The sequence below is a fragment of the Oncorhynchus mykiss genome, chromosome 31 (genome assembly GCF_013265735.2).
Source record: "Oncorhynchus mykiss isolate Arlee chromosome 31, USDA_OmykA_1.1, whole genome shotgun sequence".
NCBI classification, from domain to species: Eukaryota; Metazoa; Chordata; class Actinopteri; order Salmoniformes; family Salmonidae; genus Oncorhynchus; species Oncorhynchus mykiss.
Genome location: NC_050571.1, coordinates 12,872,293 through 12,899,366, shown reverse-complemented (window position 1 = coordinate 12,899,366; position 27,074 = coordinate 12,872,293). Strand labels below are relative to the sequence as shown.

General features: G+C 41.3%; 2 protein-coding genes and 1 long non-coding RNA gene across 4 annotated transcripts; 2 read left to right on the top strand and 1 right to left on the bottom strand.

Annotated features, from left to right (window-relative positions):
* Positions 1-3,660: 3,660 nt before the first annotated feature.
* Positions 3,661-7,606, top strand: LOC110504600 (V-type proton ATPase subunit e 1). 2 transcript variants are annotated; one of them, XM_036969930.1, is made up of 4 exons: positions 3,661-3,981; positions 4,577-4,624; positions 5,691-5,759; positions 6,561-7,606. In XM_036969930.1, exons 1-4 carry the CDS (start codon positions 3,878-3,880, stop codon positions 6,664-6,666), a joined length of 327 nt encoding a protein of 108 aa, XP_036825825.1. In that variant the 5' UTR covers positions 3,661-3,877; the 3' UTR covers positions 6,667-7,606. The 2 variants fall into 2 exon arrangements, with proteins under 2 accessions (XP_036825825.1, XP_021439036.1); XM_021583361.2 differs by having other exon boundaries at positions 3,684-3,981; positions 5,691-5,816.
* Positions 7,607-9,937: 2,331 nt separating this feature from the next.
* Positions 9,938-12,848, top strand: LOC118946020. The gene is made up of 2 exons (XR_005041156.1): positions 9,938-12,355; positions 12,505-12,848. It is a non-coding gene; the product is annotated as an uncharacterized LOC118946020 (long non-coding RNA).
* A 7,057-nt stretch (positions 12,849-19,905) lies between these two features.
* On the bottom strand, positions 19,906-22,109 carry LOC110504599 (homeobox protein Nkx-2.5-like). The gene is made up of 2 exons (XM_021583360.2): positions 21,701-22,109; positions 19,906-21,167 (listed from the first exon to the last, which is right to left on the bottom strand). The coding sequence occupies exons 1-2, from the start codon at positions 22,032-22,034 to the stop codon at positions 20,554-20,556; spliced, it is 948 nt and encodes a 315-aa protein (XP_021439035.2). The 5' UTR covers positions 22,035-22,109; the 3' UTR covers positions 19,906-20,553.
* Positions 22,110-27,074: the final 4,965 nt, after the last annotated feature.

The following is a 27,074-nucleotide window of genomic DNA, read 5'->3' as shown; positions in this document are numbered from 1 at the left end:
AGACCTAAACACGGTACTATTATGGCCACTGTACGTGTTGTAAATGATATTACTAATGCCCTAGATAATAGAAAGCCCTGTACCGCCTTGTTCATAGATTTGTCTCAAGTTTTTGACATTGTAGACCATGCGATAATTTTAGGTAAACTGTCATCAATAGGACTGGGATTCAATGCCTGTCGTTGGTTTCATGACTATCTAAAGGATGGAAATCAGGCTGTTAGAGTCGAGGACATCCAGTAGGAGCCATTGGAGTTGGTTAAAGGGGTCCCACAAGGTTATATACTTGGTCCATTACTGTTCACTCTCTACATAAACAATAGCGGTGATGAGATAAGAAAGTGTCAAATTAATTTATATGCTGATGACACTGTCATGTACTCTATCGCTTCAACGGCTGACCAAGCATTATCACTATTGGAGACAGATATGAAGATATTACAAGGGTCTTTATACAGCTAAAACTGGTTTTAAATGCAAAGAAAACACATTTTATGATTTTTAATAGGTTCAAAAAGTTGGTTGAAAATACACTTGCACTTATGAGCTTAGATGGTTCTAGATTTAATCAGGTCTCTGCATATAAATACTTAGGGATATGGTTGGATGATGAACTGTCTTTTAAAATGCATATTGACAAACTTTATAAATGGCTAAAAATCAAGCTAGGTTTCCTCTTTAGAAACAGGACAGGTTTGTCCTCTACAAATAGAAGACAAATTGTGCAAGCTACTTTTATGTCTGTTATAGATTATGTGGATATTATCTACATGCATGCTATGGCATCCACACTTAAATCGCTGGATGCTACTTATCATTGCACACTTAGGTTTACTACGGGTGCTAGCTACAGAACTCACCTCTGTGTTTTATATCAAAATGTGGGTTGGACTTTGCTGTCGGTGAGACGAGAACAACAAGCTCTCGTGGTGTCTATAAAGCACTTCTGAATAAACTACCTTCTTATTTATCATCACTCATCAATATTAGAATTAGAATTCCCAACACCAGGTCTCAAACATGGATTACACTTGAGGCCCATGTGATTTCCACAGAGTTGGGTATGGCTACCTTTTCCTGCTATGTTCCTTGCCTATGGAATAGCCTGCAGACTAAACTTAAACTTAAGACTCTTGTCCCCCTGTCGCCCATTTTAAATATTTATTGGAGGATTTTTATTTTTGTATTGCTTGTAACTGTTTCGGGTAATGCAAGTTCTTGTGCTGTTAGTAGAATAACCTGTTAGGGGAATAACCTGTTAGGGGAATAACCTGTTAGGGGAATAACCTGTTAGTAGAATAACCTGTTAGGGGAATAACCTGTTAGGGGAATAACCTGTTAGGGGAATAACCTGTTAGTAGAATAACCTGTTAGGGGAATAACCTGTTAGTAGAATAACCTGTTAGGGGAATAACCTGTTAGGGGAATAACCTGTTAGGGGAATAACCTGTTAGGGGAATAACCTGTTAGGGGAATAACCTGTGTGTAAATGTAACAATCTGCTGCTGTATTTTTTGTTGTTGTGTTATCTGTGATCGTTTTCTTTGTCTTGTGTAGTTTCTTAATCATTGTAAGCAGGGCCCAGCTGTAAAAGAGACATTGGTCTCAGTCTGTGTTCCTTGTTGAAATAAAGGTATATATATATATATAAAAACAATACATCTAAGTAAAGGAATGGAATAAGAATATATACATATGGATGAGCAATGACGTCGGCTTGGCAAGATGCAATACAGTATATAAAATACAGTATATACATATGAGATGAGTGATGCAAGATATGTAAACATTAAAGTGGCATTATTAAAGTGACTAGTGATTCATTTATTAAAGTGGCCAATGATTTCAAGTCTGTATCTAGGCAGCAGCCTCTGTGTTAGTGATGGCTGTTTAACAGTCTGATGGCCTTGAGATAGAAACTGTTTGTCAGCCTCTCGGTACCAGCTTTGATGCACCTGTACTGACCTCACCTTCTGGATGGTAGCGGGGTGAACAGGCAGTGGCTTGGGTGATTGTTGTCCTTGATGATCTTTTTGGCCTTCCTGTGACATCAGGTCCTGTAGGTGTCCTGGAGGACAGGTAGTTTGCCCCTGGTGATGCATTGTGCAGACCGCACCAACCTCTGTAGAGCCTTGTGGTTGAGGGCGGTGCAATTGCTGTACCAAGCTGTGATACAGCCCAAAAGGATGCTCTCAATTGTGCATCTGTACATTTATTCAGCCCCCTGAGGTTGAAGAGGCACTGCTGCGCCTTCTTCACGATGCTGTCTGTGTGGGTGGACCATTTCAGTTCGTCTGTGATGTGTACGCCGAGGAACTTAAAACGTTCCACCTTCCCCACTGCTGACCCTTCCAGACATTCCCTACATGTGAGGCTGATCTGCTCTCTATGGCCAGACAACACAGAGACACACTCCACCACACAACTCAGTCTAGTGTGAACAAACAGACAAACGGCTAGAAGGACAGACAGGGGCAGCGGGAAGCTGCCCCCCCCCCCCCCCCCCCCCACACACACACACACACACCTCTCTGATTCAGAGGGGCTGGGTTAAATGCAGAAGACATATTTCAGCTGAATGTATTCAGTTGTACAACTGACTAGGTATCTCCTTTCCCTTTCCAGACAGGCAGACTCACAGATAGGCTGGCAGGCAAGCAGACTATCACGGCCAGTCATCTTGTTCTATGCAGTCACTTAGAGAGATCAATTAACCCGTCTAGATCAATATTAGCTTTACAGCTTTACTCTGATGGTCCAATTAAACGAAGCCCAGAGAGTGTAAGTTACAGGCTGGATCAGCTCATTGACATGTTACTATTCAGAGAGGGAGGAGAAAGTATCTGTGATTTATCCTAGTAATAGACTGGAGGGTTGGAGGACTTACATTAACTCTGTTTACTTCAGATCCATAGACAATCACACTCTCTGTTCCCTCAAAGTCACATGTGTGAAACACAAGGCCCGCTGGCCAAATCCGGCCACAGCAATGATTTAGGGTGTCAATTCATTTTGGCCCGCTTCCATAGAGTACCACAGTATCTGTCATAATACCCATAAAACTTAGCGGTCAAACAAGGAAATGGTCCCAATTGTTTTTCCACCATTCCTTTTTCCCATAGGGGATTTTAGAAACACTTAAACTAAGGGCTGTGTTTTGTGTAGGCTCATCCTGGAGTGAGGTTTTGAGAACCGTGTAAATCTGTGCTGTATGTGTCCTGGAGGGCTTTTTGTTATTACATAAATACTTCAAAATTCACAAAAAGTGCCATTAGTTGATGAAGATTATTTCATAGAAAAAAGGTCTAAGATATTTTGGCCATTTATCCAAAAACTCCATTGATTTTCCCATTGGATCAAGTTTCCAAGGATCCGTTTATGAACAACTTTTGGCACCACTACCCCACAGAACAATGAGACAGATATATCACTGGATTATAAAGCATCCGTTTGGCGTTTCCACTCACTACCAAATATGGTAGTATGGTAGCCTTTGCTAAAATTGTAAAAAATTGCTTAGGAGTGCAAAATCTAGTTATTGCACACGCGCATTTCAGAGTAGGCGTCCCCAACGGAACTATACAGATGTATGCTAGAACGGGCCAATATGATCTCGCTAGCTCGTGCTGGGCTCTGCCCACCCGCATGCTTGTTCTGCCCACTATGACCCATCTGTTCGCATTGGAAACGACAGGCTGTGGTCTATCTTGGTTTATTTATAAAAAATCTTTGACTACCAGCCCAGTTTATTGTGGCGACGTCATGTGATCCATACTTCCTAGTCTGTTAGCATTTCGCTACTTCGAGGTCGTGTAAGCGTTGTCAAGCGCATAAGTTAACTTTTTCTACTTTTAAAACTCTATAACAAAAGACAGACATGGCGGAGCTTAGTTTTGTAATTCCTATGTCGGTGATGACTCTGTTTTGGGGGATTATTGGTGGAGTTGTGCCGTGGTTTGTCCCCAAGGGACCGAACAGAGGGTGAGTAAATTAGCTAACATGATAGAAAAAAGCAATATCTTGCTAACTATAAAAGTTTGCAAACAAAGGACATACTTCATGCTAGACCTCAAATGTCTCTTGTATTCATATTCGTGGAAAATGTGAAACCTATTTTTATGTGTATGCGTCCAATAACTTTTTATTAGCTTTTTAGTCCGTTGCTAAATTATTATACTTGGCAGCTGTTTCTATTGTCAAATATATTGCTCATCATGGCCAACAATAGTTGAGTTGACTTTAAAGTACTAATAAACTTTAACATTTGGCAAATTTCGTTTTGTTGGATAAAAATTGATGGAAATAGACGAATTAAGATGTAATTTTGGAACTTCCCCCAGTCCATTTCTAGTTCCCATCTGCTCTGTCACTTGCATGTGACTGAAGTTGGCATAATAAAGCCCTATCTGCATGAAGTAGGCCCAGTAGGACGTCTGGGAGATGAGCACTTGCCATAATAAACCATAGATATAGGACTAACATTTGGTTTGTTGTTGTCTATAGCCTAATGTCTTGTTACTGCTTTGTAATAATGTCTTGGCCCAGTGCAATAATGCCTCTCTTTCCCCCTCCACAGAGTGATAGTTACCATGTTGGTGCTAACTGCTGTCTGCTGCTACCTGTTGTAAGTATAGTCCTCCCAGGAATGTAGCTGAATATTTAACAGTATCACTATGAGGGCCCTTCTTGTATTAATTTGGCTCCGTTGGTTGGAACAGGGCGCAGGCGGGCAACATCAAGGGTGTATTCATTACGGAAACCCTTTACCGTTTTAAGAATTAAACAGAGCAAATGAAACTGGGAAGGATCTACCTGAATTTAACCAATAGAAACTCTCTTTTGCGTTTTCTGTTTTGCGTAAACGTTTTGAAACAGAATCGGGGTAATGATTAAAGCCCAGTGTTGTGTGTGTTGAATCTTGCATCATGCATAATGTTGCTTTCATGAAAGTGTGAAATGGGACTATTGGCCTATATTTGGAGCTAGGGAAGTGTTCAGCATCTGTCCCACATAGAGACACAGAGAGGGAACACCATTCTCCCTTAGGTCATTTGCCATTAACATTGATTGGGACGACTGCAGCTCGATTTCAATGTCCCAACATCAGTACATAATGATTACCAGTCATTAACAGATGTTGACACGCTCAAAGTTCATCGCGGTCGTTTTTTCCAATAGAGAAAATACATTTATCCCTAGAGTATGGTGGGTCAATGATCTGAGAGTATGGCTATTGCTTGTATTGTACGTAATCATTCCATTCAATATAACCTGGTAGTCCTGAGATGCCATTTCATTTCCTAGTTAATTATTTAGCTTCTGAAGCTGAAGCTGAGGCTAGCAGATAAAGCCGTGTCATGTTACTTTGCCGTATGTCCACCAGGGTGCGGTGGAGGCCACATAATGGGGATGGTGTTCACGGCAGCAGAGGGAAGTATCTAGTGATATGTTGTCTCCTTCAGTCTGCTGAACTCTTAGTTGGATTCCTCTATTATAGCTTACCCTGCTGTGATGTTCATCCATTACTATAGGGTAGAACAAGGCATCTTTGTTCCTCATTTAGATCCCCATTAGATGCCTTAGTGACCGCTATTCTTCCTGGGGTCCACAAAGAACGCCGTTAGACATAACAGAAGCCATGACAGACATATGTAGATGTGTAATCATTAGTATGTGTTGTATGTTTTCAGCTGGCTGATAGCGATCCTGGCCCAGCTCAACCCTCTGTTTGGACCAGCTCTAAAGAACGATACCATCTGGTACATGTACTACCACTTGCCCTAGTCTACCAGTCCTCGGCCCATCCCCTGCTACAGGTAAACCCACTGGCCCTAGTCTACCAGTCCTCGGCCAATCCCCTGCTACAGGTAAACCCACTGGCCCTAGTCTACCAGTCCTCGGCCCATCCCCTGCTACAGGTAAAACCACTGGCCCTAGTCTACCAGTCCTCGGCCCATCCCCTGCTACAGGTAAACCCACTGGCCCTAGTCTACCAGTCCTCGGCCAATCCCCTGCTACAGGTAAACCCACTGGCCCTAGTCTACCAGTCCTCGGCCCATCCCCTGCTACAGGTAAACCCACTGGCCCTAGTATACCAGCCCTTGCTCCTCTCCCGCTACAGGTAAACTCGGTCAGATGCCTCGGTCTCCTCTCCCGCTACAGGTAAACTCGGTCAGATGCCTCGGTCTCCTCTCCCGCTACAGGTAAACTCGGTCAGATGCCTCGGTCTCCTCTCCCGCTACAGGTAAACTCGGTCAGATGCCTCGGTCTCCTCTCCCGCTACAGGTAAACTCGGTCAGATGCCTCGGCTCCTTGTGTCGTCTGTAAGTCTACGGCAATTCAGCCTTTTTAGCTACAAATGTGTAGGCCACAAGATGAAATGAATCGATTAACAAATAAACCTCTGTCAATAGTAGTCTGTAGTTGTGGCTTCCACTCCTTATCTATTTTAATCTGTACTTTTTATGAAATCGTCTCATCTCAATCATCTGCACTGATCTGAAAGCAATGCCCAGATGGAAAAAGCAATACATAATTAACTTTAAAAATTTTCTCTGTAGGAGAGGACCTGACTCACTGCTGTACACCAATGAAGCACTCGATCGCCTCCTCACAAAGGGAACTGTTCTTGTAAATCTAGAGCCTTACCCAGCCTTTGACACCTGACCTTAGAGAGTGTGGAGAGATGCCTGCAAAGGTGCTTCGTACAAACTGATCCCCAAAGGACTTTTCTGAAAATATCCTCTTTACTACTTTAAGAATGGAAGTATCAACCTTTTCTTTGATTTGTATGGCTTGTTCTGTATATTGTGCTGTGACTTTTTGATTCTCTAATACTGATATATGATCTTGCAAGGCATGGTACTAGTTACCCTAGCCCATTCGGTGTTGGGTTAAATGCGGAAGACACATTTCAGTTGAATGCATTCAGTTGTACAACTGACTAGGTATCCCCCTTTGCCATTCATAGACGCTAACTAACTTTAGCGCCTATTGACTATACCAACTTCTCGCCAGAGGAGCCCCGATGCTTCCTCTAAACATAAACAAGCATCGCTTGCGGTAAGGTTTTGGAAACAGGAACGTATCTTTCATATCAGCTAGGGAAAAATATGTTAAATTACTACACTTATTTTTAATAGGGTTAGGGTTCCCAAACGGTCAAATTTCCGTTTTTACAACGTTTGTTTATGGTAGACAAGCGACTACCTGCTAATTCGCTTTCTGCGACTAGGAACACCTGCGTGTACATGGAAGATGGGCGCCACAAACGTGTCACTGTAAAATAACTGGTTAAAACTGCATTAAGTGTATATTTAGCATGAAATTATTTTTGATGTGATATGAAAGTAAAGGGCTTTATGTTTCTAGAACCGTACCGCAATGAATAATCGATTCATACTGGTTCGCCTGCCAGAGCCAATTGGCCTCTAGACAGTAACTTTAGGCTCCTTTTTATTGGACTATAGCTACCCCATATGTTAATATGTATGTTGCACGTAATGTGGCCTTTCTTTGATTCCATGTGTCCCTCATTGGGTGTTTGTGATGGCTTTCATTCATTGTCCTTAGAAATTATAGATATTAAACCATCAATCAATCCACCTATTGATTTACAAGTTTTTGCATTTTGTTAAACCGGTTCTTGTTGCTCAACACCAAAATACCCTCTTTTTAACCGAGTGATATTCCTTGCGGTTTGTTGTCGAGCATGGTGTCCTCTTGTCCACGTCTGACTATGCGAACAAGAAATTATCAAACATGACTTGGAAGTAAAAGCTCTCGTGCAGGTATGACTATCGATTCAGTAAGCTCTTGTTCTTGACTATATAATACGTATGTTGCTGTTCTCATTGTGGAGAATAACCTTGTTTTCTGTCGCAGCTGTTTGGGCTCTTTATTCAGCAATGGCCACCTACCCATTTTGGTACAATGGCTGGGAGTTGGAATAGATTTTGACTGATTTATTGTTTTGGATATCACACAAAATACATTTGCCAGATTTGATCTTTATCTCTCATTAACCCAACGCCACTTTTTAGCTTCTGCTACTCTCTGTTCATCATATGCATATAGTTGCTTTAACAATACCTACATGTACATACTACCTCAATAAGCCTGACTAACAGGTGTCTGTATATATCGTTGCTACTCTTTTCAAATGTCTTTTTAACTGTTTTATTTCTTTACTTACCCACACACACACTTTTTTTCCCGCACCATTGGTTAGAGCCTGTAAGGAAGCATTTCACTGTAAGGTCCTACACCTGTTGTGTTCGGCGCACGTGACAAATACATTTTGATTTGATTTGAACTCATTGAAATGAGGAAATCAGTGAGTGTACAGGACCACGCGTCAAACTGACAGAGTTGATTGCCGAAGTGAAAACAACCTTAACGTTACGGACAGCGGTGGAAAAAGTAACGTTACCCAATTGTCATAATTGAGTACAAGTAAAGATACTTTATTAATTTTCTATAAAGTTAAAAGGCACACAGTAAAATTCTACTTGAGTAAAAGTCTAAAAGTATGTGGTTTAAAATATACTTAAGTATCAAAAGGGAAATTATAAATAATTTCAAAGTCCTTATATTAAGCAAACCAGATGGCACTTTTTTTTTTTTTTTTTTTACGGAAGGTCACGGGCACACTCCAACATTCAGACAATTTACCAGCGAAGCATATGTGTGAGTATGCCAGATCAGAGGCAGTATCGAACTCCAGGGATGTTCGCTTGATAAATGCGTGAATCGGGACTATTTTCCTGTCCTGCTAAGCATTCAAAATGTATGGAGTAAAAAGTACAATAATTTCTTAAGGAATGTAGTGAAGTGAATGTAGTTAAAAATATAATATTTTAATAATATAATAATAAATTACAGATACCCCAAAAACCACTTAAGTACTTTACACCACTGGCTACGGATTCACATAAAATACATAGTTAATCCTCCTGTCTCCAATACGTCTCAATGTAAAAATATATACAGTGCCTTGCGAAAGTATTCGGCCCCCTTGAACTTTGCGACCTTTTGCCACATTTCAGGCTTCAAACATAAAGATATAAAACTGTATTTTTTTGTGAAGAATCAACAACAAGTGGGAAACAATCATGAAGTGGAACGACATTTATCGGATATTTCAAACTTTTTTAACAAATCAAAAACTGAAAAGTTGGGCGTGCAAAATTATTCAGCCCCCTTAAGTTAATACTTTGTAGCGCCACCTTTTGCTGCTATTACAGCTGTAAGTCGCTTGGGGTATGTCTCTATCAGTTTTGCACATCGAGAGACTGACATTTTTTCCCATTCCTCCTTGCAAAACAGCTCGAGCTCAGTGAGGTTGGATGGAGAGCATTTGTGAACAGCAGTTTTCAGTTCTTTCCACAGATTCTCGATTGGATTCAGGTCTGGACTTTGACTTGGCCATTCTAACACCTGGATATGTTTATTTTTGAACCATTCCATTGTAGATTTTGCTTTATGTTTTGGATCATTGTCTTGTTGGAAGACAAATCTCCGTCCCAGTCTCAGGTCTTTTGCAGACTCCATCAGGTTTTCTTCCAGAATGGTCCTGTATTTGGCGGGGATGGTGTGTTCAGCTGTGTTGCTTTTACACCAAACATAACGTTTTGCATTGTTGCCAAAAAGTTCAATTTTGGTTTCATCTGACCAGAGCACCTTCTTCCACATGTTTGGTGTGTCTCCCAGGTGGCTTGTGGCAAACTTTAAACAACACTTTTTATGGATATCTTTAAGAAATGGCTTTCTTCTTGCCACTCTTCCATAAAGTCCAGATTTGTGCAATATACGACTGATTGTTGTCCTATGGACAGAGTCTCCCACCTCAGCTGTAGATCTCTGCAGTTCATCCAGAGTGATCATGGGCCTCTTGGCTGCATCTCTGATCAGTATTCTCCTTGTATGAGCTGAAAGTTTAGAGGGACGGCCAGGTCTTGGTAGATTTGCAGTGGTCTGATACTCCTTCCATTTCAATATTATCGCTTGCACAGTGCTCCTTGGGATGTTTAAAGCTTGGGAAATTTAAATTTAATGTCTAAACAAAATAATCAAAAAACATTATTTTTTAATAACCTAACAAAATATTATTTTTTACGAATAAGGGGCAAATATTGTACAATCCAGGTTTGCAAAGATCTTAGAGACAGATTTACCCAGAAATAAACGCTTCCAAAGGTGATTCTAACATGTCGTCACTCAAGGGGTTGAATACTTATCCAATCAAAACACTACATAAGTGTTTTATTTTCTATTAAAACATTTAAAAATGTATTTTTTTCTTCCACTTTGACAGAGTATTTTGTGTAGATTGTTTACAAAAAATTACAATAAAATACATTTGTAACAACAAAATGTGGAAAAAGTCAAGGGGTGTGAATACTTTCTGAAGGCACTGTCTATAATCTCATACTGCCAGTGCCAGCCAGCCCATAGCCGAATGTTTAGCTTTCTAGCTAACGTTAGCATCTTAGCTAGCACAACATGGCTAAGGATACTGCACTAATTCGGCAGCTAACACAAGCAGCTGTTTCATAGAAACTAGCTAATCTATTGTGATATATTGTCAATACTAGCTACAGTGGTTAGCTAGTTTGGAGGAAGTATTTAGTGTTGTGGGCATTGCGTCTGTCACTTCGGTAGCTACCATCCCATAGCCTTCACTGCATATGAAGTGTGACTGGCTCATCGTGGATGTACAGAGAAAATGCCCTTCTTTATGCTCCCCTTCGTGGAGGTTTGTGCTCTCTGATTGGCTCAAAGTCAAGTTGTTGGCTACTGACAACCATTGCTGTAGGTTCGTTGCTACCGGTTCAGCACGCAGCAGGTACCGCGTTTGTTCTAGCGAGACAAGAAACGGCCTCCTACTGTAATAAATACATATTGGCAGTCTATCAGCAGCGAGATTATCGTGTTTCATGCTTTAGGGTTAGTATATAGTTAGTTTAAATGTTACTGATAGTCTAAAGAGCATCTACAGATGGACTATCCAAATAAACTTCTAGTCATTTCATTAATTTTTATTTAACCCTTATTTTACCATGTAAATTGACTGAGAAAACATTCTCATTTACAGTAATGACATGGGTAATAGTTACAGGGGAGAGGATGGGGGATGAATGAGCCAATTGGAAGCTGGGGATGATTCATCCTTAGTTAGTTTTAGTTATCAGTCGACTGACAATCTGGACAATTTTAGTCTAGTTTTAGTCACTTAGTCAGTGCGTTTTGTCTATTAAATAACGAATATTTAGGCTACCTCTAATTTCCACCACGTGCCTTGTCCAACTAGGCCTCGTATACTTTAGCTGGCAACATTTGATATTGTGGCAGATTATAACCAATGCCAGCCGTAATTAACCATATAGTCTATAAAGGCTTGGCTACAGGTTCAACAATTTACAGCTCTAATTTTCTTTCCATCATAACTGTCAAGGGGTTAAATTCTAGTGGTTTCATTTAAAGGGGTATTTGAGTTTTACAAAAAATGCCAGAAGCATTACTGTACGTTTAATAGTCAACAAATAGCATTCATTTTTCCCATATGAAAAAATTAACCACGTGTCGCATTTCCTGACTGCGGCATGAGAGCCGCAACACAGATGAATGAAACAGCGCACATGGGGAAATAGAGCTATTGATGTGACTGAAGTGACTGTGTGGCAGAGCCGGGCAGATCAGCTCAATCAGACCGCGCAACTGAAATGTGTAAATTCTGTCAATGAGAGGATTGCATGAATTATTTTGCTTGCATGTTTCTGATTGTACAAAATGTATGAAAAAATGCTTAATGACAAATTAAATGTCCATTATGCTGTTGTGGAATTCTCGTTTCGTCAGATTTTTGTTGACTAAAATGAAAAGGTAATGTTTTTTTTCACAGGGCGTCACGTTATCATAGTTTTAATCAGGAAAAATAAGTACTTGACGAGTATTTTTCGTCATAGTTATTGTTGACGAATTGAACAGTATTTGACTGGACCTAGATCAGATGGGGAGGGAGCATGACAAGGAGTCAGACGAACTGGCTCTACTCAGTGAGGTGGACAGACACCGCAGGCAGATGCTCAGGTATAATAGCATGGTAGGAGTGTGGATTAGCACGGTAGGAGTGTGGATTAGCACAGTAGGAGTGTGGATTACTGCTGTTGCTTCAGTACTGAATCCAGACTGTACTGCATAAACTGCACGCAAGCATCCTAATGAAACGGTGTGTTTTCTGTCCCTACATTAACCAGACAGTATGGAAGAAAGCCAACCTGGACAGTAAACTGTCGCTGGACAACCTGGAGAAGGAATCTCTTCTCTATGGAGGAGATAGTGAATTTAGACAAAGGTAAACGATATTGCCTGTTTCTAGATACTCTTCTGGAGTGTTTCATTGTCTTTCCCTTATTTCACCCACTGTGTGTTTATACTTTGTCTTATTGTTGTCTGTTACTATGAAGATTTAGAATGTGTTTTTTTTTTTCCCCCTCCAATCAGAAAGGTGACCAAAGAGGGCCTGGCCCAGACGTCCAGTGACATCACAGAGAGCCTGATGAGCATCAGCCAGATGATGTCACAGCAGGTGACGCAGAGTGAGGAATCCATAACCATGCTGGCTGAGTGGCTCCCCCTAGAGTACAGAGAGTGAATGATATCGGAGTCTTGTTTCTGAGAGGACAGTAGTGTTTATAATTTCGGCCCCTGACCCCATCCCCCAACTCCCTTTTCCTTCAGTGTTTACACATCTGTAAGAACTAGATGAATGAGAAGCAGTGATGTAGTGGTAAAAAGTGGGTAAACACTGATCGCCTTTCACAGTGAATAAAGTAATGCTCCCTATATTTACAATGCATTTGTTTGCAATAGGTGGGTAAACGTTTGAGCAACTTTAAAAAGGTGTGTAAGTGCCATTTGCTGTGTTTACCTTCCATTACACCACTGGTGAGAACAATATGGAGATGGTTCCACCAAAAGACTTCAAAATGGAGGACCCAAGGACGGTTTCTTTCTCAGGTGCCTTATTTAAATACAAGCAAACAGCTGGCAGTAACAGCTGGCAGTATTTGATACAGTTGAAGTCGGAAGTTTACATACACTTAGGTTGGAGCCATTAAAACTAGTTTTTCAACCACTTCACAAAAACTATAGTTTGGGCAAGTCAGCTAGGACATCTACTTTGTGCATGACACAAGTCATTTTTCCAACAATTGTTTACAGACAGATTATTTAACTTATAATTCACTGTATCACAATTCCAGTGGGTCAGAAGTTTACATACACTAAGTTGACTGTGCCTTTAATCAGCTTGGAAAATCCCAGAAAATGACGTCATGGCTTTAGAAGCTTCTGATAGGCTAATTGACATAATTTGAGTCAATTGCAGGTGTACCTGAAGGCCTACCTTCAAACTCAGTGCCTATTTGCTTGACATGGGGGATGCTTGCAAGCCAAAGAACATCCCAACCATGAAGCACAGGGTGGCAGCATCATGTTGTAGGGGTGCTTTGCTGCAGGAGGGACTGGTGCACTTCACAAAATAGATGGCATCATGAGGTAGGAAAATGATGTGGATATATTGAAGCAACATCTCAAGACGTCAGTCAGGTAGTTAAAGTTTGGTCACAAATTAATCTTCCAAATGGACAATGACCCCAAGCATACTTTAATAGTTGTGGCAAAATGGCTGAAGGACAACAAAGTCAAGGTATTGGGGTGACCATCACAAAGCCCTGACCTCAATCCTATAGAACATTTGTGGGCAGAACTGAAAAAGCATGTGCGAGCAAGGAGGCCTACAAACCTGACTCAGTTACACCAGCTCTGTCAGGAGGAATGGGACAAAATTCACCCAAATTATTGTGGGAAGCATGTGGAAGGCTACCCGAAACGTTTGACCCAAGTTAAACAATTTAAAGACAATTCTACCAAATTCTAATTGAGTGTATGTAAACTTCTGACCCACTGGGAATGTGATGAAAGAAATTAAAGCTGAAATAAATAATTATCTCTACTATTATTCTGACATTTCACATTCGTAAAATAAAGTGGTGATCCGAACTGACCTTAGACAGGAAATTTTTACTAGGATTAAATGTCAGGAATTGTGAAAAACTGAGTTTAAATGTATTTGATTAAGGTGTATGTAAACTTCAGACTTCAACTGTATGTCCAAACCCAAAGTCTTTGCCCAGTGTGGACTCTCTCCTCTATAGCAACCTCGTCTCAGGCAGTCCTGGAGATGAATGATGAGTTTAAGACCATGACCGGAACCATCCAGCTGGGGAGAAAGCTCATCACTATGTACAACCTCAGGGAGCTCACTGACAAACTGGTAATCTTCCTCGCTCTCGTACTCTTTCTCACCGCGATCTTCTACATCCTCAAGAAGAGATTGTTTTTCCTCCAGACCAGACACAACTAACTTTAACTAAGTTACTTTTAGAGCAACTTTGATTCGAGTAACTATGATCATATAAGCTCATTTATGACATAAGTGAGTCGTGAGAGATAAGTATTGTAAGATTAACATACTGCTTATTAATGTAAATCCAAATCAACATATTAAAGACCTGTGCACACACACACACAGTAGAAATGGCTTTGGGGATAAGCCTATTTTAAACATTATTTGTTTGTCATGGAAGGAATATCAGCTGTTTGCTATACTTACAGGAAAGTTTGAATGTAACCAATTGTTATGATTACCATGTTACTGTATTGTTCCATCGCAGGAAGTTAAAGCTGTTGCCCCGTTATTTATATCCTGCTCTAAAAGAGAAATAAATGTATTGTAGTAGTTGCCTTATTTAATGCAGATTACATTTTCGCCTGACCATTATTTAAAGTATAGGGATTCATGTCAATGTGTAACACATTCTTTGTAATGTAATCAGTTTTTGAGCACATTATTATTAAATAGTGTAAAAATAAACAAAAATGAATCTCCAAGCAGCAGCGTGGACATGTAGGATGTGCATATCACCCACACAAGTTTCAGTGACTCTGGTCTAGCATCTGGTCGTCAGTATTTCCTTACGGAGCTAGCTGGCTTGGCTCAGCAGTGGTGAGGCCTGCTCTCAGTAGCTGCCAGCAGGGTGAACTGTACTGGGTACAGTGCTGACCAACCAGGGCAGAAAAGCTAGCAGCAGGGTGAACTGTACTGGGTACAGTGCTGACCAACCAGGGCAGAAAAGCTAGCAGCAGGGTGAACTGTACTGGGTACAGTGCTGACCAACCAGGGCAGAAAAGCTAGCAGCAGGGTGAACAGAACTGGGTACAGTGCTGACCAACCAGGGCAGAAAAGCTAGCAGCAGGGTGAACAGTACTGGGTACAGTGCTGACCAACCAGGGCAGAAAAGCTAGCAGCAGGGTGAACTGTACTGGGTACAGTGCTGACCAACCAGGGCAGAAAATCTAGCAGCAGGGTGAACTGTACTGGGTACAGTGCTGACCAACCAGGGCAGAAAAGCTAGCAGCAGGGTGAACAGAACTGGGTACAGTGCTGACCAACCAGGGCAGAAAAGCTAGCAGCAGGGTGAACAGTACTGGGTACAGTGCTGACCAACCAGGGCAGAAAAGCTAGCAGCAGGGTGAACTGTACTGGGTACAGTGCTGACCAACCAGGGCAGAAAATCTAGCAGCAGGGTGAACTGTACTGGGTACAGTGCTGACCAACCAGGGCAGAAAAGCTAGCAGCAGGGTGAACAGAACTGGGTACAGTGCTGACCAACCAGGGCAGAAAAGCTAGCAGCAGGGTGAACTGTACTGGGTACAGTGCTGACCAACCAGGGCAGAAAAGCTAGCAGCAGGGTGAACAGTACTGGGTACAGTGCTGACCAACCAGGGCAGAAAAGCTAGCAGCAGGGTGAACTGTACTGGGTACAGTACTGACCAACCAGGGCAGAAAATCTAGCAGCAGGGTGAACTGTACTGGGTACAGTGCTGACCAACCAGGGCAGAAAAGCTAGCAGCAGGGGGAACTGAGCAGCCCAGGCACCAGGGCAGAAAAGCTAGCAGCAGGGGGAACTGAGCAGCCCAGGCACCAGGGCAGAAACAAATCTGAAAAGCTGTGGCAGTAATCACATAGTCACCGATAAGGAACCATGCATCTCTGCCTTTCTTCAGATAAGACCCAGAAAAGCAGATTACTCTGACCCGTTTCCCTCTCCTGCTCCCTTTCTTTCCACCGGGGGTGGAGGGTGGGGGGGTATTTTTAGGTTGGCGTGGACCTGTTATCTGACGTTGCCTTTTCAACACTTTGTAAGGGATGTGTGTAGAGGGGGGCTGGTAGCTGCATGACCTCTCCACCCCTCTTTGTGGTGATGGTCTCACATGTAATTTGGGAAATTGTTGACGTTTCTGTTCAGTGTACCAATAAAGGCCTCTGACTTTGTCTACCTGAGTTGTCTCAGTTGTGTGTGTTATATGTCATATCTGACTCCGAATCAATGGGGACAGACTGTGCAGATAGCCTAGTGGTTACAGCGTTGGGTCAGTAACCGGTAGGTTGCTGGTTCAAATACCCAAACTGACAAGGTGAAAAATCTGATATGCCCTTGAGCAAGGCACTTAACCATCATTTGCTCCAGGTACGCTGTACTACTACAGTTGACCATATGAAACCACAGATTTTACTGCACCTATGTGACAATACAACATTTCAAAAAAACATTTTTGACAGTGACACGCATTAGTGAGTACATGTGGAGAGAGTCAATAGACCTAAGAGAAGGCTAAGCGGTTCTTACTCGTTTTAAAGTGGCAGCCATTGTGTTTGGCCAATTCCTCATCCCGTCCCTTTAGCTGCACACTTATAGCAGCTCTATGTCAAGCAAAAGGAGCTATTCTTACAGAGCACTGTGATAGTGTCAATCAAGAGGAGAGGTGTGCATGATCTTGAGATGTGAATAGGTCCTGTTTAGTGGCAGGCCCTGAACTGTGTTCTACACTGAGTACCACAGAGTGAGGGGAAGTGGGCTCCCCCACACAATGCTGCCTAAAGGGCTTTTAATGTGCTACAGTGCCTTCAGAAAGTATTCACACCCCTTAACTTTTTCCACATTTTGTTGTTACAGACTGAATTTAAAATGGATTAAATTGGGATGTGTCACTGATCTACACACTCTTCTCCATAATATCAAAGTGTGTCTTTAGAAATGTTATTAATTACAAATGAAAAGCAGGAATTTCAGTTTTCAACCCCTTTGTTATGGCAAGCCTAAATACATTCAGGAGTGAAATAGTACTCAAGTCACATAACAAATTGCATTGTCTTTTTGATCAACTACCTCATCTCTGTACCCCACACATACAATTATCTGTAAGTCTCAGTCGAGCAGTGCATTTTTCCAAGGCCTCGCAAAAGAAGGGCACCTAAAGTATTGGTAGATGAGTAGGAAAAAAAATGCAGACATTGAATATCCATTTGAGCATGGTAAAGTTATTAATTACCTTTTGGATCGTGCATCAATACACCCAGTCACTCAGTTGCTGGAGAGCAAGGAAACCGCTTAGGGATTACACCATGAGGCCAATGGTGACTGTAAAACAGTTGCAGAGCTTAATGGCTGTGATGGGACAACTGAGGATGGATCAACAACATTGTAGTTACTCCACAAAACAAATCTTATTGACTGAGTGAAAATAATTAAGCCTGTACGGAATAAAAGTATTCCAAAACATGCATCCTGCAAAAACTGTGGCAAAGCAATTCACTTTTGTCCTGAATAGAAAGTGTTATATTTGAGGCAAATACAATTCAACACATTAAGTACCACTCTCCATATTTTCAAGCATAGTGGTGGCTGCATCATGTTGTATGATTGTAATCATTAAGGACTGGGGAGTTTTTCAGGATACATTTTTTTACGGAATGGAGCTAAGCACAGGCAAAATAATAGAGGGAAAACCATGTTCAGGCGTGTGAATAATTAAGTCAATGTTATATTTCTGTATTTCATTGTAAATAAATTTGCTAACATTTCTAAAAAAAAAACATGTTTTCACTTTATCATTATGGGATATTGTGTGTAGATGGGTGAGAATATATTTAATCCATTTTGAATTCAGGCTGAAAGGCAACATGTGGAATAGGTCAAGGGGTATGGATACTTTCTGAAGACACTGTATATAAATCAGTTTCATCGGCATCTTTTGTAAGACACTGGGATAAGTGTCTGTTAAATTACTAACATGCAATTATCATATAGGCATATTAATGACAGGTGTCAATAAATATTATGGCTATTACTTGTCCACTCTACAGGCACATTAAACAATGCTGTTTTAATTTAGGGCCTGCATGTGCAGTGATGGTTTTGTAGGTTATTCGGTGCCGTTTCAAAATACATTTGTCAGTGTATTTCTGGGGGCCTGTGGGCGATTTCAGAATTTGACTGTGGATCAGCGGTAACTGTCTGATTAAGGATGAGGATGATGAACGCATTTCCCCAAACCCTGAACTGTTTCTACTGACGTGTCGTCAGTAGAAACAGATGGACTTTAAACACAACCCTTCTGAGCGGTCACAGACCTTTCTGTAAATATTTAAATTATGTCAGTGATGCTATCTCACGACCTCGCCTAATGGGGACTGACATGCACCTGTAGAAGAAAGTCTAACTGGGCGTGACCTTGTAGGCCGGACCTATAGACTTAGCCTATATACAAGTAACGTCTAAAGCCCTCCACTTATTTGTCTTATTTAGTCAAAATTGCGTGACATGCTCCAAACATATTTTATGGAGAGGCCGGTAAGTCGTTGTGTTAAAAAAAACAACTTTAGTTTCCGGTTATAGTAGATTGAAGGTCTCTAATAGCCACTTGAATGGTTTAACCCTGACGTTAAACATACGTGAACCGCTTTACGGGTAGCGGGTGAGATTGTTTGACACGGATTACTGGTAATGTGTGCTGGCTATAGACAATGGCAATTACTATAGGCTACCGTGATGGACGATTTTCCTGATATTAAAACACACTGACATATGGTATCTTTATGTGCTAGGATTGGCCTGGTGTTTATTCAATTTGTAGGCTAGTGAGTCGTGAAACTGAAGAAAAAACCCTGGAGATTTAATGGCTGTAAAGTTAAAAATGATTTAAATGCTTTAGATTGTGTGATCTTGAACATTATTTCCTTATCGATTTGACAATTGTTGTCGTCTAGGCCTATTGTAACGATTTTAATGTAGGCTATTATTATATAGGATTAATAATACAATACAATTAGGCGAAACCATGTTTTATTAAGCATAATAGTAATGAATATTATAAATAAAATACTACATTTAGCCTTTTAAATAATTAATGGTTGATAGAATTCGTAGTGATAGGCTATAGTTCTATGAAAGCACTAGGCCTAAAATTATAATTGGTCGATAAGTTACATTTCATATTTAGAAATAATTTCTAAATAATTGAAGATGATTAGAAATAATCAGGTGACATAATTGTATCCCGTTCTAGTTGTTTGTTCATATTTATTCATTTAAAAAATGTCCTTCGGGACAATGGTTTAATATACTTAAGTAAAAATAATTTTGAAGTAATACTTAAGTCGTTTTTTGAGGTATCTTTACTTTACTATTTATATTTTTAACAACTTTTACTTCACTACATTCCTAAAGAAAATTATGTACTTTTTACTCCATACATTTTTCCAAAAGTACTCGTTACATTTTGAATTCTTAGCAGGACAGGAAAATGGTCTAATTCATCACACACTTATCAAGAGAATATCCCTGGTCATCACTGCTGTCTCTGCTCTGGTGGACTCACTAAACATATACTTTGTTTGTAAATGATGTCCGAGTGTTGGCCCCCTGGCTATCTGTAAATAAAATAAAACAACTAGAAAACGTGTCCGTCTGCTTTGCTTAATATAAGGAATTTGAAATGATTTATACTTAAGTATCAAAAGTAAAAAGTACATTTTAGTAATTACATTTACTTTTGATTACTTAAGCATATTTAAAACCTTTAGGATTTTACTCAAATAGTATTTAACTGGGTGACTTTCACTTTTTCTATTAAGGTATCTTTACTTTTACTACAGTATGACATTTGGGTACTTTTCCCACCACTGCCTCAGAATATGTCCTGTAGTCCGCCCCCGTGAAATAGCCTATCAAATTCATGCAGAAAAATTATAATTTACATAAAAGAAAAGCTTTATTTACATATAATACGTGTATTAAGTACCTACAAACATAATTGCCTTATAGTACATTTGTGACCTCAAAGAAAACGGTGATAGTGAGGGTAAGATGTCCACTGACATTGTATACATATTTCCCCTTCCCACTGAAGTAGATACCTACATCTCATATACAACTTCACAATTAACTCCCTATTCCATCTCAGAAACTAGTAACCTAATGAAAATACAATGTATTTAGTTTAAGCATCCATCAAGAGTTTGCCCGCCGAAGTACAGTACATGGAATATATCGACATAACACTTAAGTAAGCCTATGCATCCATTGCAAAAGCGCATGCAATTTAAAACAATTTGTCTGACGATAATGTTATATTTCGATAATTCGTTCACCACGCTCTGATGCCATGTAAAGAAGACACTCCATTGCCGGACGGAAACGTGTTTTGAACGTTATTTAACTCCCCAATGCCGAAGTTGATGTAATTCCCGTTGTTTTGTGAGGGCTGGATAGACTGCACCGCAGTGGTGGGATAATCACAAACATGGTTCATATTACAGCCAGGACTGGGATAATTACTGAACGCTGGGTAACTGTTATAAGTGAAATGGTTAAGGCCCACATTATATGAACTATTATAGGTCGTCGAGTCTCCAAGGCAGGGCTTCCCATCTCGGACCAGTACTGGGACTGAGATGCGTCTCGGCGGCGGGATACCGACCATCTCCAGGCTCTGGTCCTGTCGCTGTCTCTTGCACTTGTAGCGGCGGTTCTGGAACCAGATCTTGACCTGTGTGGGGGTCAGTTTGAGCACTCCGGCCAGGTGATCTCTCTCCGGAGCCGACAGGTATTTCTGCTGCTTAAAGCGACGCTCCAGCTCATACACTTGCGCCTGTGAGAACAGCACGCGCGGCTTCCTGCGCTTCCGGGGTTTGGTGGGCAGATCCGGGTCCTCTGACTTCAGGTCCACCACCGGCTCGCTCTGAGAGATGTAGGACATGTCTAGTGGAATAGAAATAAACGAATAAATTAAGACGTATTTAATTTAATTCCAGTATGTTAAATTGTATAAAGGACCCAACAATAGGAATTCAGCTCGGAGACTTTTAGCAAGACATATTTTAGACAAGCGTTCTAGGTCTGCCCTACATCCTAGAGTCCAAAAAGTAAAATGGGTTCAGTCGATTATGATTGCTATATTTTCTAAATTGTAATCAAACTTCAATGGAACTGTTTGGTATCCCGACGAGAGAATTCAATCTAAACTTCAATCACAACTTTCCTTTATTTTCTCCTTAAATTGTAAAATAGATTAGGCCTCTTTGACTGTTCTTATTCCAGAATAAGGGTGTACACTAGGAGTAGCATTACTATTACACCCCTTGTGAAATGTCTTATCCTTAGCCTACACGTTTTAGATTGTGTCCGACGCAAATCTGTTTAGTTACTTACATAATTATTCAGATTTTCACATAGGCATAATTATTCAGACGTTCACTTAGGGCTATTTCGATACTAATATCATAAACTGTTACCTTTTCTGTATTTCCCCTCAAATCTGTCCGTCTTGCCATCCTTGATGTCCATTTCTAAGAAAGATTTCCCATAGAAGGCAGCGGCGAAGTTGAGGGCAGTATTTCTGTTGTCTTTAGCCTCATGGAGCTCCTCTCCAAACAGCGAGCCTCCAGACAACATCTCCCGAAGCGGCTCCTGTTTCAGGCGGCCCAGCATGCAGGAGGAGGTCGGTAAGGCACAGTCCATCCGTGGAGAGATGTCCAGTGAGACCAGATCTTCAGCACTAGTGTGGTGCTCCAGGTTTAATATATCCTTAACCGAGAAGGGTGTGGACGTACTGGGGCTGGAAAACATTGCCAAAGAACAGTTGATCTGACATATAAATGGCAACAAACCGATGATTCCAAAATCTCCTCTTCTTAGTAATATTTACTGAGCTCAAGTACTCGTTCGTTTGTTTAACCGAGGGGGATCTTGACTATCAACTCGAGTCCCTAACTTTTCTTGGCCTCTTTCTGCTATGCATGGGGAAAGAGAGAGGGGGGATGAGGGGGAGGTTAAGTCTCTCATTGGACGTTGTTAGGGGGCATCCTATTGGTGTAACCCTACATGTCCGTGGTGCATCTGAATCCAGAATGCAACTTCAGCCCCATTACGCACCGTCACAAACACGCCTTTTGTCCATAATAGATGGTTGGAATTTATTATTCATTTTTATTAATTTTTCCCCGTAAAATGTATATGGTTGAAGGCAAAAGAGAATAGAATAAATACTGGAACCTTTTTCTGTGTGCACGAGCCTGTCTGTCTGTGTTAGGTTCTGTTTAATAGTTTAATGATGATACATTTTATTTGGCGGACATTCAACGTATGCAAGGAGATGCTTAGCCAGTTGCACAACTGAATGCATTCGCCCGAAATGTGTCTTCCGCATTTAACCCAACTCCTCTGAATCAGAGAAGTGCAGGGAGTTGCCTTAATCGACATCCACGTCATCGGCGCCCGTTGAACAGTTGTTGTTTGTCAACTGTCTTGCTCAAGGGCAGAACTGCAGATGTTTCCACCTTGGGGATTCGAACCAGTGACCTTTCGGTTACACGCTTAACCGCTAGGCTACCTGCTTCCCTACATAAAAACAAGTGCAGTGCATAAGATCATAAAATCGATTACATGAATGAAATCAACATTTAAACCAAAGGACCAGACGAAACAGGATGGTTGTGTAGAGGATATGAACCTGGTTTAAGGTCAAGATTTAGGTTTAGGGGGTACGGTTGGTGATAGGGTACGAACTCGGTTTAGGGTAAGTGTGTTGGTTGGGGGACACATAGGGACGGATAGGTACACTGATAATGCACAAAGGGGTGGGAATAAGAGCAGACAGGCAGCAAAGTGTCTAGGTGGAGGGAACTTCCCTGGCAGCAAGACCATAGGGACCAACATGTCTCTTCCTCCGCTGGCCTGACTTTCAGGTAGTGATAACAGACAACAAACCAGCATCCTCCCACCCACCCACGCAGCGCACCCGGGCTAGGAGTGTCACACATACCATAACATTTTTGTAGTCATGCCTTATGACACATTCGTCTAGAGCTACATTATGTACAGGCTATGTACAGGCTATGTACACCACAAATGTACACTAGGCCCTACTTTTGTACACTACAAAAGTAGGGCCTATCATATGCCTAGTTATTCGATAAGTCACGTTATTCTCTAAAAATGCATCCAATAAAATATCAGTAGGACAAGGTTTTGGGGGAGAATTGGTGTGCGTAAAGATTCCAAGACGCACTGAGGGGACCTCGCACAGGGCTGGCATCACACCCATTATTAATGCTGGTGGAGACAGCGGTGCCGAGACAGACAGTATTATCGTTTGTTTTATCTACAGCAGCGTTTAACACAGACCCAGGGAACTAAATGGGTCCCTCTGTCTCCGACCCGGCTCGCGGTGTTTATAGTTTTTAAGACTATTTGCGCGCCTCGAAAGCTGATGAATGGTCGCGAGGAGTAGAGCGTCAACACTGCCGTGTCTCGCGCAGCAATAATTGGTGAAATAAAGTAAACGAACCGAACTCAGACGAGCCTCAGTGTAGCGCATGGAAACCGTTTCATTCTTCATGTCAGATTCTTTCCTCTTAACGTTCGCAAACAATTAACATTGAGTTGGCTGCAGTCTGTTGTGACGAATCTCAATAAAAGTTTGAAGGTTATTCACAGTTGATGACAGACAGGCCTGTCCTCGGGCCTTCAGGCCTATCTGACAGAGTTTGAGTTAATTCCATTTCAAGCTTAATTCATTTCATAACATGGAATTTCAGTTGCATTGACCTCAATTCTGCAAGACCGACTGCAAAGCACTCTCTGTGTCAACTGCCCAAATTAAACATGACAGGCCTATTAGACGCATGGTTCATATCCCTAATGCATTCTCTCTCTCTCTCTCTCTCTCTCTCTCTCTCAATTCAATTCAATTCAAGGGCTTTATCTCTCTCTCTCCCTCTCCCTCTCTCTCTCTCTCGTTGTCTCTCTCTCTCTCTGTATCTCTCTCTCTCTTGTTTTCTCTCTCTGTCTCTCTCTCGTTCTCTCTCTCACTCTCTCTCTCTCTCTGTATCTCTCTCTGTCTCTCTCTCGTTCTCTCTCTCTCGCTCCCTTTCTCTCTCTCCCTCCCTATCTCGCTCTCTCTCCCTCCCTCTCTCTCTCTCGGACTCTCTCTCTTTCTCTCTCTCGATGAAAAAGTACGAACATGAATGCACTCACTAGTGTAAATCGCTCTGGATAAGAGCGTCTGTTAAATTACTAAAATGTTTTTTTTTTAAGTACAATTTATTTCTCTCCCTCCCCCGACCCGTCTTTCTTTAGCACCAGTCAGATAAAGCGATAGATAAGGCTGCTTAAAAACTTCCGCTGGACGGGATAATTGAGGATATTCTGGGGCGCTGTGTGTGTGTTTTATCTAATGAGTCTGCGACTGTTCACGTGTGTGGACTGTGGGGAAAGCACCACGAGCAGACGCCACGCGCATTAGCGCCAGGGTCTGGCGTCTTTCCGCGGTCCTCGTGACCTGTCAATCATATTGGTGATCTCGACACCTTTCTAATGGCGCTGACTAATTACCTCGGAAAGATAAACAGGTTTAATCGTTGATCTGATAAACAATCAGATTAAATATCGTCGATCATTGATTTTTAGCCTAATGGAAGTCGATATTGTTATGCAGTGTTCAGTTGTAGCCCATCTTTAGGTCTACTGTGGATGTGAGTTTCAATTAACTTGCCCTTCGAGATAAAGAATTTTAAAAAATGTATTAGTGCGTGATTTAGACAAACAACTGTTATTAGTGTTTTTTTGTCACTGATTATGTGACAAACGTAGATTTTTTTTGTTTTGGGATTAAATTAAGATAAATCAAATTAGGCCTACAGAATGATTGAAATTGTCATTTGTAAATGTAGAATGCTGTTTGATCAGACAATATTGTTAGGTGTGATGCAGTTAAATGTTCGTTCTAAAAGAAAAATAATAAATCATTATTTGATCATTATGAATTAGCATTTCGGCCTACCACATTTCCATAATGTAATTTACTCAATGCAAAAAAATTATTTAGCTAGGTTCAATACATTTGTTCATCAGTCATCTGAGAATCTCGCCAATATGCCTTTATGGCCTACTAAAATACACATTTATCACATTTGAATTGTTAATGCTTAATATTAAATCATCCATATGAAGTTGACCTATTTAGGTTGTTTGCAAACACTTATGGATTTGTTATGTTAATTACAAACACAAGTTATTGTTTGGTAGGCTGAGAGCCAATGGAAGTTATGTGTAGGCTAGACCTAAATAAAGTGGGAAAACATAATAATTAACAACTAACACATTACCTTATCATGAATATACATTTTGTAATTGTAACATAAAAAAAATCATACATCTGATTCAAATATTCAAATATGAACACAATTTAAAAACCATAGTCCTAAATGGTTTAATCTTGTATTGTCCCAACACAGTCGAAACAAAGTCCCCTAAAGTATTTTTTCACTCCCAACACCTGTTTGAGGTTGAAGAGTTCATCTGTTCCCCTTCATATAACTCTATTCCCCCCTGTATCAATTAATCCTCAGACACAATACGGTACAACTCTCTTTCTTCTCTCATTTTCTTTCTTCCCTCTCTCTCTTTCGTGCTCTCTCTTGCTCTCTGTCTCCTCTTGCCCTCTCTCTCTGTCTCCTCTCTCTCGCTGTCTCTTCACTCTCGCTCTCCTCGCTCTCCCTCTCTGTTTCTCTGTTTCCTCTCTCTCTCTCTCTCTCTCTCTCTCTCTCTCTCTCTCTCTCTCTCTCTCTCTCTCTCTCTCTCTCTCTCTCTCTCTCTCTCTCACTGTCTCTGCATTCTCTCTCTGTCTCCTCTCTCTCGCTCTCCATTCCAAGGCCGGACAACATGTGGTGACGGATCTGTCACCGAGGTGTCTCTCCATCTCTCTAACACCCTGAATAATTCCATATAATATTAGCAACAGCTGGATCCATATAAGATTGGATCATCTTTAGTTTTCCTGACATAGCTGTGGCCAAGACAGAGGCTGTTCCTTGCTGTGTCACTGGCAGCCCTCTGGACAGTTAGGTCAGGTTAGGACACAGACAGGCCCATTCTCTCTCAGAATCCTTGAATATGCTGTGGATTTTGTCACCCAGAATTGTGTTTTGTTTTTGGTGGCTGTCACATGACATCTTTGTCAGTAGTCCTAGTACACCACCATGTGGTCATTACTGTAGTTGAAGCAGTGTGTATTGTGATGTGTGAGCAGCCATGTGAAGTGTCTTCTGTCTGTGCACCATTTGACTTCAATTCTCCTCTCCTCTCCTCTCCTCTCCTCTCCTCTCCTCTCCTCTCCTCTCCTCTCCTCTCCTCTCTTTTCCTCTCCTGTCCTCTCCATAGACCTCTCCCCCCTCTCAGCTCATGTTCTGAGGCTTGGCTGGGGATCAGTGAATGTGTTACTGAGTTCAAGGTAGCGTGATGGTCCCTATGGGGATGATATGTGTTCTGGCCTGTATTACGTGCTGTGATAGTTTGGTCTACAGCTTTTCCCAGCTGATGTTGGGCCTCTTAGGTCTCAGATCTCCTCTCAATTAAAACGTAGAAGATAATCAATCATTGTCAAGATGGTGTAGTACAGGGCTATGTAAATCTTACCATATGACACGTGCCAAACTCATTCCACGGAGGGTCAAGTGTCTGCAGGTTTTCTCTCCAACCTTGTACTTGATTTATGGATTAAGGTCACTAATTAGTAAGGAACTCCCCACACCTGGTTGTCTAGATCTTAATTGAAAGGATAAACCAAGGGGCCTCCCGAGGGGCGCAGTGGTCTGAGGCACTGCATCG